This window comes from Manacus candei, unplaced genomic scaffold (assembly GCF_025592945.1).
Source record: "Manacus candei isolate 608988 ecotype Guabito, Panama unplaced genomic scaffold, ASM2559294v1 h1tg000283l, whole genome shotgun sequence".
Taxonomy (NCBI): domain Eukaryota; kingdom Metazoa; phylum Chordata; class Aves; order Passeriformes; family Pipridae; genus Manacus; species Manacus candei.
In genome coordinates this window covers 26,805-36,790 of record NW_026138331.1, presented here as the reverse complement: position 1 = coordinate 36,790, position 9,986 = coordinate 26,805, and the positions used below count along the sequence as shown (strand labels likewise).

Here is a 9,986-nt window from a genome sequence, read left to right as displayed (position 1 = left end):
GAAAACGGGGAGGGCACCGGGAAACAGGGGGGGGGCACTGGGAAACGGGGGGAGCACAGGAGCACGTGTGGGGGCACGGGGAGAGCACATGTGGGGCAGAAATGGGGGTAGAGGGCACGGGGGGGCACAGAGGAACACGGGGGGGGCACGAGGGAACACGGGGGGGCACAGAGGAACGGGGGGGCACGGCGGAGGCGAGGGGGGAGCACAGAGTGGGGGAGACATGGGGGCGGGGGGGAAGAGGGGGCCGATGGGGGTCACAGGAATGGGGGGCATGGGGTCGATGAGGGGGGCACGGGATGGGGGGGGTCGATGGGGGGGCACGGGGATGGGGGGGTCGATGGGGGGGAACGGGGATGGGGGGTCGATGGGGGGATGTCCTCGGGGGGAAGGCGGGGCAGGGGGTCCCTCTGGGGGGGGTCTCTGTGCCCCCCCCGCCCCCCCTCATCCCCATGTCCCCCCAGGGCTGAGCCTGCAGGCACCGCCCAGGAACAGGTACCAGGTGAGGGCGGGGCCACGTGAGGGGGCGGGGCCAGGGCAGGGTGTGGTCAAATATGGGCGTGTCCAGGGTGGGGAGTGGGCGGGGGGCAGGTGAGGTGTGTCCAGGTGTGTCCAGGTGTGTGGGTGGGACACGGGGAGGGCGTGGTCGAGGGTGGGAGGAGGGGGGTGTGGGTGTGGTCTGTAGTGGGCGGGGCGGGGGCAGGGTGTGTCCCTCCCCTCTCCCCCGGTGTTGGGGGGTCCCTGCTTTGTCCCCCCCCCCCGGATCCCCCCCGGGTGCCCCCCCTGACGTGCCGCCCCCAGGTGAACCCTGACGGCCTCGCTGGGCACCCTGGCCGTGGCGGCCGAGGTGGAGGGCGTGGCGCTGCGGGGGGAGGGGCAGCCGCACCTGTCCTTGGCCGCCGCCCACCTGGACCACCTGAACCGACAGCTGCAGTTCGTGACCTACACCAACACCCAGTTCCACCCCGACACCGCCGACATCGGTGGGTACGGGCCGGGGGGGCCGGGGGGCACCCCCGGGGGGACAGGGCCCACCTGGGACCCCCAGCACCCCCAAACCCCCAGTGCCCTCCCATTGACCTCCCAGACCCCCAGGACCACCAGTGCCCCTTTGTTGACCCCCCAGCAGCCCTGGGACCCCCAGTGCTCCCCCTCCATTGACCCCCTCAGCAGTCCTGGGACCCCCCAGCACCCCCAAACCCCCAGTGCCTCCCATTCAACCCACTGACCCCCAGCACCCCCAAACCCCCGGTGCCCCCACATCGACCCCCAGACCCCCGACAGCCCCGGGACCCCCAGCACCCCCAGAACCCCCAGCACGCCCCAGTCCTGCGGCATCCCTGGTATCCCCGGTGCCCCCAGCCCCTCCAGCACCCCCAGGAATTCTAGCACCCCCTGTCCCCCCCCCAGTGCCCCCCCGCACCCCCCCCACGTGCCCCCAGCACCCCCAGACACTCCGCTGCCCCCAGCCCCTCCCTCGCCCCCTCCCCGCGTTGCCCCCCCCCCGCGGTGCCCCCCCCAGCCCCCCCTTGCCCTGCAGTGCAGTTCTCCACCGACGGTCACTCCGCCGCCTTCTCCATCCGCATCCGGCACCCGCCCACCCCCCGCCTGTACGGCCCGGCCGGGACCCCCGGGGACGGCGACGGGGACGGCGACGGGGACGGGGACGGTGACAGCGCCGGGGACAGCGCCGGGGACGGGGGTGAGCACGGGGGAGACCCCGCACCGGCCCTGCCCGGGTAACCCCCCCCAAACCCTGCCCGGGTAACCCCAAACCCTGCTCGGGTAACCCCAAACCCTGCCCGGGTAACCCCCCCAAACCAGCCCTACCCGGGTAACCCCAAACCCTGCCCAGGTAACCCCAAACCAACCCTGCCCGGGTAACCCCAAACCCTGCCCGGGTAACCCCAAACCAGCCCTGCCCGGGTAACCCCAAACCCTGCCCAGGTAACCCCAAACCAACCCTGCCCGGGTAACCCCAAACCCTGCCCAGGTAACCCCAAACCCTGCCCGTGTGACCCCCCCAAACCAACCCTGCCCGGGTAACCCCAAACCCTGCCCAGGTAACCCCAAACCCTGCCCGGGTAACCCCCCCAAACCAGCCCTACCCGGGTAACCCCAAACCCTGCCCGGGTAACCCCAAACCCTGCCCGGGTAACCCCAAACCAACCCTGCCCCCCAAACCAACCCTGCCTGTGTAACCCCCAAACCCTGCCCGGGTAACCCCCCCAAAACAGCCCTGCCCGTGTCCCCCCAAACCAGCCCTGCCCGTGTCCTCACGCTGCCACTGCTCCCAGTGCTCTCAGCATTTCCCAGTGCAGGTTCCCAGTGCTCCCAGTGTGGGTTCCCAGTGTGGGTTCCCAGTGCTCCCAGTGTGCGTTTCCAGCACTCCCAGAGCTCCCAGTGCAGATTCCCAGTGCTTCCAGGGTGGGTTCCCAGAGCTCCCAGTGTGAGTTTCCAGCACTCCCAGCTCTCCCAGTGTGGGTTCCCAGCTCTCCCAGTGTGGTTTCCCAGCTCTCCCAGTGCGGGTTCCCAGCACTCCCACAGCTCCCAGTGCGGGTTCCCAGTGCTCCCAGTGTGGGTTCCCAGCGCTCCCAGCTCTCCCAGTGTGGGTTCCCAGCTCTCCCAGTGCGGGTTCCCAGCGCTCCCAGTGCGGGTTCCCAGCACTCCCAGCTCTCCCAGCTCTCCCAGTGCTCCCAGTGCGGGTTCCCAGCGCTCCCAGTGCGGGTTCCCAGCGCTCCCAGTGCAGATTCCCAGTGCTCCCAGTGCGGGTTCCCAGAGCTCCCAGCTCTCCCAGTGCGGGTTCCCAGCGCTCCCAGTGCGGGTTCCCAGCGCCCCCCCCGCCCCGCCAGGGTACAACATCTCGGCGCTGGTGACCGTGGCCACCAAGACGTTCCTGCGCTACGACAAACTGCGCGGGCTGATCGCCAGCATCCGCCGCTTCTACCCCTCCGTCACCATCGTGGTGGCCGACGACAGCCAGCGCCCCGAGCCCCTGTCCGGGCCGCACCTCGAGCACTACCTCATGCCCTTCGGCAAGGTGGGCACCGGGGGGCACCGGGGGGGCGGGGGGCAGGGCTGGAAGGGGGTAGGGGGGCACAGACCCCTCACCGGGTTCCCTCATGCCCTTCGGCAAGGTGGGCACGGGGGGGGCACCGGGGGGGCACCAGGGGAGGCGAGGGGCAGGGCTGGAAGGGGGTAGGGGGGCACAGACCCCTCACCGGGTTCCTGTGGATCATTCCCTCATGGCCTTGGGCAAGGTGGGGGCCAGGGGGGCACGGGGGGCTGAGGGTGGGCACAGGGGGATGGAGGAGGGGGGTAGGGGGGGCACAGAACCCCTCACTGGATCCCACTCAGATCCCTTTGGCAAGGTGGGGGCCGGGGGGACACTGGGGAGGGGGACACGGGATGGTGGCAGCGCTTTGAGGGGGGACAGGGGGGGCTGGCAGAGCCCGTGGGACCCCAGAGGGGGACACCGGGGAAGGGGACACGGGAGGGGCTGACGGTAGTTGAGGTCCCCAAAAAGGGGGATGTGGAGCTCTGGTAGGACGGTGGGACCCCGGGGGGGGGACACTGGGGCAGGGACAAGGCTGGGGGTCCCTCGGGGACGAGAGGGCGGCTGGCAGGGCTCGGGGTCCCCCGAGCTGGGGGGGGCAGGGCGGGTCTGGCAGGGGCCGCGTGGCTCAGGGGGGCCGTGGGGGGGGGTGTCGGGGGGTGTCTGAGGGTCCGGCCCGGCCCCCCCAGGGCTGGTTCGCCGGGAGGAACCTGGCGGTGTCGCAGGTCACCACCAAGTACGTGCTGTGGGGTGGACGACGATTTCATCTTCACCCCCCGCACGCGGCTCGAGAAGCTCGTGGACGTGCTGGAGAGAACCAGCCTGGACCTGGTGCGGGCACGGGGGGCACCGGGGGGCACCGGGGGGGCATCGGGGTCTGGGGAGGGGGGGTCCCGGTGCTGGAGAGAACCAGCCTGGACCTGGTGCGGGCACGGGGGGCACCGGGGGGGGCACCGGGGGGGGCAGGGGGGGGCCGGTGTGACCCCCATGGTGTAGGGAGGGTGGTCCCGGTGCCCGGTGCTGGAGAGAACCAGCCTGGGAGGTGGTGCGGGCACGGGGGGGCACCGGGGGGGGCACCGGGGGGGCAACCGGGGGGGGCAGGGGGGGGCCGGTGTGACCCCCGGGGTCTGGGGAGGGTGGTCCCGGTGCCCGGTGCTGGAGAGAACCAGCCTGGAGCTGGTGCGGGCACGGGGGGTACCGGGGGGGCACCGGGGGGGCAGGGGGAGGCCCGGGGGGCCTGAGGGACAGGAGGGGCAGTGCCGGCTGCCGCAGACGGGCTCTTCTGGGGGTCCTGGAGGTGCCGGTGCCGCGGGCGGGGGTCGTTGGGGGGTCCCCGGGGTTTCCCGGTGCCGGCACCGCCCCCAGAGCAGGCCCCGTCCCGCGGGGAGGTGACACCGGGGGTCCCGGGGGTCCCGCGGGTGCCAGGGGTCCCGGTGCGCGGGAGGATGATGGGGGGGAGCGCCGGGGGGGTCCCGATGTCCCGGAGCCGGCGCAGCCCCGGCGCCTTTCCCGTTCCCGTCCCGCGGGGGGTCCCTGTGCTCCCGGGGGTCCCCTGTGCTCTCGGGGGTCCCCTGTGCCCTCGGGGGTCCCTGTGCTCTCGGGGGTCCCTGTGCTCCCGGGGTCCCTGTGCTCTCGGGGGGTCCCTGTGCTCCCCGGGGGGTCCCTGTGCTCTCGGGGGTCCCTGTGCTCCCGGGGTCCCTGTGCCCTCGGGGGTCCCTGTGCTCCCGGGGTCCCCTGTGCTCTCGGGGGGGTCCCTGTGCTCCCGGGGTCCCTGTGCTCCCGGGGGGGTCCCTGTGCTCCCCGGGGGGGGTCCCTGTGCTCTCGGGGGTCCCTGTGCTCTCGGGGATCCCTGTGCTCCTGGGGGTCAATGTGATCCCGGGGGTCCCTGTGATCCCGGGGGTCCCTGTGCTCTCGGGGTCCCTGTGCTCCCGGGGGTCAATGTGATCCCGGGTTCCCTGTGATCCCGGGGGTCCCTGTGCTCCCCGGGGGTCCCTGTGCTCCCGGGGGTCCCTGTGCTCCCCGGTGGTCCCTGTGCTCCCGGGGGGGTCCCTGTGCTCTCGGGGGTCCCTGTGCTCCCGGGGGTCCCGCGCTCCCGGTCTCTGCACAGCTCCCTCCTCAGCTCCCGTCCCGTCTCGTAGGTGGGTGATGCCGAGGGTCCGGGGGGTCTCGGGGTGGTCTCGGTGTCCGTCCCCGGTGCCGCAGGCGGTCGGTGGTCCCGGGGGTCGCCAGGAGGCAGCGATGGGGCTGCCGGGGGCTTTGGGGGTCTCGGTGCCACCAGCGGGAGATGCTGGGGGTCGCGGGGGGGTCCTGGGGTCCCAGTGCCACAGGCGGGAGATGCTGGGGGGCTCGGGGAGTTCTGGGGGGTCCCGGTACCACAGGCAGGCGATGCTGGGGGTCCCGGGGGCTCTGGGGGTCCCGGTGCCACAGGCAGGCGATGCTGGGGGTCCCGGGGGGGTCGGGGGGTCCTGGTACCACAGACAGGCGATGCTGGGGGTCCCGGGGGTTCTGGGGGTCCCGGTGCCACAGGCAGGCGATGCTGGGGGTCCCGGGGGGGTCCTGGGGGTCCCAGTGTCCCGCTGCCAGCCCAGCCCAGGCACGGTGGTCCCGTCCCGTCTGATCCCGGGGTTGGGCGACCCTGGGGGTCCTCAGGAGTCCCGGTGCCGCGGCTGAACGGTGCTGGGGGTCCCGGGGGTCGCGGGGATCCCGGTGCTAGTGCAGCCCCGCCCCAGCAGCCTCAGGTGGCGGTGCCGGGCGGTCTCGGTGTATTCCCCGTTCGCATCTGCAGTGGGCGGTGCCGGGGGTCGCGGTGTATCCCCCGTTCCCATTCTCGGTGTATCCCCCGTTCCCCTCCTCATTGAGCAGTCCCGGGGGTCCCAGTATATCTCCCGGGGGTCCCGGTGTCTCCCCCGTTCCCCTCCCCGTTGGGCAGTCCCGGGGGTCCCGGTGTCTCCCCCGTTCCCATTCCCGGTGTCTCCCCCGTTCCCATTCCCGGTGTATTCCCCGTTCCCATCCCCATCGGTCAGTCCCGGGGGTCCCGATGTCTCCCCCGTTCCCCTCCCCGTCGGGCAGTCCCGGAGGTCGCGGTGCAGCCCCCCCAGCCCCCGCTGCCCCGGTTGCAGGTGGGGGGCGCGGTGCGGGAGATCACGGGTTACACCACCACGTACCGGCAGCGGCTCAGCGTGCGGGGGGGGCGGCGCGGGGGGCGACTGCCTGCGGACCCGGCCCGGCTTCCACCACCGCCTCGCCGGCTTCCCCGCCTGCGTCGTCACCGACGGCGTCGTCAACTTCTTCCTGGCCCGCACCGACAAGGTTCGCCAGGTGGGCTTCGACCCCCGCCTGCGCCGCGTGGCGCATCTCGGGTGAGCGAGGGCCGGGGGGCGCCGGGGGGGGGGGGTTGGGGGCGTCCCGGGGAGCCCCGGGGTCCTGACGGGTCTGGGAGGGAGGTTTGGGGGCGTCCCGGGGAGCCCCGGGGTCCTGGTGGGTCCGGGAGGGAGGTTTGGGGGCGTCCCGGGGAGCCCCGGGGTCCTGGCGGGTCCGGGAGGGAGGTTTGGGGGGGGGTTGGGGTCTTCTCGGGGAGCCCCGGGGTCCTGACGGGTCGGGGAGGGAGGTTTGGGGGGGGGGAGGGGAGGAGCAAGGGACGTGGGAGGGGGCCTGGGGTCTGGGGGGGGCCTGGGGGAGATGGGGAAGGGCTGGGAGGGTCCAGGGAGGTCCTGGGGGTGAGAGAACACCCGGGTGTCCCCACCGCGGGGTCGTGGGGTCCCCCCCACGATGGGCCCACGGGGTCTGAGTCGGAGAGGGTGCCGGGGTCCCCCCTCAGTGAGGCCAGGGGGTCAGAGGTGGGAGGGGGATGCTGGGTACCCCCACAGTGGGGTCAGAGGTGGGAGGGGGATGCTGGGTGCTGGATGTCCCCACCATGGGGTCAGGGGGTCCCCCCACAGTGGGGTCAGGGGGGTCCCCCGCCACAGGGGTCACAGGTTCAGAAGTGGGGGGCTGCTGGGATCTCCCCCACAGTGGGCCCGGGGGGTCAGAGGTGGGAGGGCTGCGGGATCCCCTCACCAAAGACCCCGCGGGGGTCAGACGGGGGGGGATGGTCGGGGTCCCCCCCCAATAACCCCCCGGGGTCAGACGGGGGGGGGATGTCGGGGTCCCCCCCCAATAACCCCCCGAGGTCAGACGGGGGGGGATGTCGGGGGTCCCCCCCCAATAACCCCCCGGGGTCAGACGGGGGGGGATGTCGGGGTCCCCCCCAATAACCCCACAGGGTCAGACGGGGGGGGGATGTCGGGTTCCCCTCACCAATAACCCCACAGGGTCAGGCAGGGGGGGATGTCGGGGTTCCCCCCCAATAACCCCCAGGGGGTCAGAGGGGGGGATGTCGGGTTCCCCCCCAGGGGGTCAGAGGCCGGGCGAAGGATCCCGGGGCACCTCTGAGCCCGTTCCGGGTGCCCCCCTCGCCCCCCAGAGTTCTTCATCGACGGGCTGGGGGTGCTGCACGTGGGCTCCTGCGAGGACGTGGTGGTGGACCACGCGTCCAAGCTGGCGCTGCCCTGGCGGCGCTCGGAGGGCGAGCGCCAGTACAACCGGTACCGGTACCCGGCGGCGCGGGACGACAGCCTGCGGCTCAAACAGCGCCTCTTCTTCTTCAAGAACCGCTTCAAGTGCATGGCCGGGGACTGACGCGGCCACCGGCACGGCCACCGGCACGGCCACCACCCCGGCCACCACCCCGGCCACCGGCACGGCCACCACCCGGGGGGGGGCTGATGGTGCGGTGACACGAGGACACCCCCAAGGGACACCCCCAAGGGACACCCCACGGGGCCACCGGCCCGGCCACTGCCCAGGGGGTGCTGACGGTGCAGTGACACCCCCAAGGGACACTCCATGGGCCACCCCCAGAGCACCCGCTGAGCCACTGGCACCAGAGTAGCCCCCGGGCTGTCACACCCCGTGGGTCACCCCCAGAGTGGCATCACCACCGTGGACACTCTGTGGGCCACCAGAACTGGCCACCACTGGGGGTCCCACAGGGCCACTGAGGGTGGGATGGCACGGGGTCACCGCTCCTGGGCCACCCCATGGGCCACCACTGCCCTCGAGTTGGCCACAGGGCTGCTGACACCCTGAGTGACCCCCGAGTGACCCCCAGCCTGTCACACCCCGTGAGTCACCCCAGAGTGGCCACCCCCCCGTGGGACACCTCGAGGGTCACCACCCCCAGGCCACCACCGTGGGCCACCACCCCTGACTGTCCCCGGGGCAACCCACGGGACACCCCCAGGGCCACTGACCCCCCCCGTGGGCTACCCCCAGGGCTGCCATTGCTGGCCACCTCCGGGGCACCCCGAGGGCCACTGACATTGGGGTGACACGGAGCCACCCCCTCGTGGGCCACCTCCAGGGCCACTGACACCGAGGGCCACCCCGAGGGCCATCCCCAGGACACCCCCGTGCCACCTCCATCGGCTGCTCCCGGGGTTGCCCGGGGGGCACCGACACTGGTCCCACCCCCGGGCCACCCCCAGGGCCACCTCCGGGGCCACCCCCGGGGCCACCCCCCTGGATCACCCCCGGGGCCACCCCCACCACGGGCCACCCCCCAGGGCCACCCCCCTGGAGCCCCCCGGGCCACTGCCATGGGCCACCACCCAGTGCCCCCCCAGGGCCCCGCCGGGGTCCCTGGAGCCCCCCCCCGCCCCCCCCGCGGTGTTTTTAGCTCTTTTGTACTTTGGGGGTGGGGGGCGGTGTTGGGGTCCCCCCCGGGGGTCGGGTCCCCCCTCCCCTGACTGTCCCCCCTCCCCCCCCGGTTTTCTATTGTACAGCCCCTCCCCCCGCGCTGCCCACAGGATTTTTGTGCCAAGTCTCGGCCCCTCCCCCCGGGACCCCCCGGGACCCCCCGGGACCCCCCGGGCCTGTTGGGGAAGGGGTTGGGGGAGGGGCTGTCCCCCCTCCCCCCCCCCGCCCTTTTCTACCCAATGGATGGTGAGATTTTAACCAGCCTGAAATCGGCCTCTTTCTGCCCAAAACTGGGGCGGGGGGAGGGGGGAGGGGGGAGGGGGAAGGGGGGGGACCCGCCCAGACCCCACCCCGTCTAGGGGGGCTGAAGGGTGAGGGAGGGGGGAGGGGATATGGGGGGGCTATAGGGGATGGGGCTGTAGGGGATATGGGGGGGCTATGGGGTGCAAGGGGGCTATAGGGGATGGGGGGCTATGGGGTATTGGGGCACTATAGGGATATAGGGGGGCTATAGGGGATGGGGCTGTAGGGGATATAAGGAGGGCTATGGGGTGCAAGGGGGCTATAGGGGATATGGGGGGCTATAGGGGATATGGGGGGGCTATGGGGTATTGGGGGGGCTGTAGGGGATGGGGGTCTATAGGGGATATGAGGGCACTATGGGGTGCAGGGGGGCTATAGGGGAGATGGGGAGATGGGGGGTGAGGGGGCGTGGCCCAAGCGAGGGCTGTGGTCCCACTGGGTGTGGCCTGTGTGGGTGTGTCTCCTCATGGGTGTGGCCTGTGGGGAAGGGGGTGGGACTTGTCCAAAGGGATGGAGGAGCCCTCTGGGCACCCCCTCCCCCCCACCAGGGTCTGTCCGTGCCAAGGACATGCCAAGGACACGCCAAGGACATGGACACGGCAGGGACACGGGACAGGATGGCACAGGGATGGCACAGGGACAGGGACACAGCAGGGACATGTCAGAGCCATGGACAGGGTGGGACAGGGACAGGGACACAGCAGGGCCGTGGGCACACGGTGTGAGTTAGGAATTGTCCCCAGTTCAAGGCGGAGATCACGGGCTGGGATAAGGAAATTTACTGGAAAGAGCAACGAGATAAGAAAAGGAAGAGGAACAGCAACAATGTTAATGACAAAAGGGGTGGGAAAAGAAATGATTCACAGGGACAAACATCCCTGAGAGCAGACAG

General features: G+C 72.0%; 1 protein-coding gene across 1 annotated transcript; it reads left to right on the top strand.

Moving 5' to 3' along the window:
• Positions 1-464: 464 nt before the first annotated feature.
• On the top strand, positions 465-8,074 carry LOC127464852 (beta-1,4 N-acetylgalactosaminyltransferase 1-like; the record flags this gene model as incomplete). Its single annotated transcript, XM_051775306.1, is given in 9 exon segments — positions 465-518; positions 804-983; positions 1,541-1,702; positions 2,853-3,040; positions 3,745-3,804; positions 3,806-3,886; positions 6,175-6,240; positions 6,242-6,411; positions 7,516-8,074. Coding segments are annotated over 9 exon segments (1,178 nt in total), but the record flags the coding sequence as incomplete, so codon positions are not given.
• Between the last annotated feature and the right edge of the window lie 1,912 nt (positions 8,075-9,986).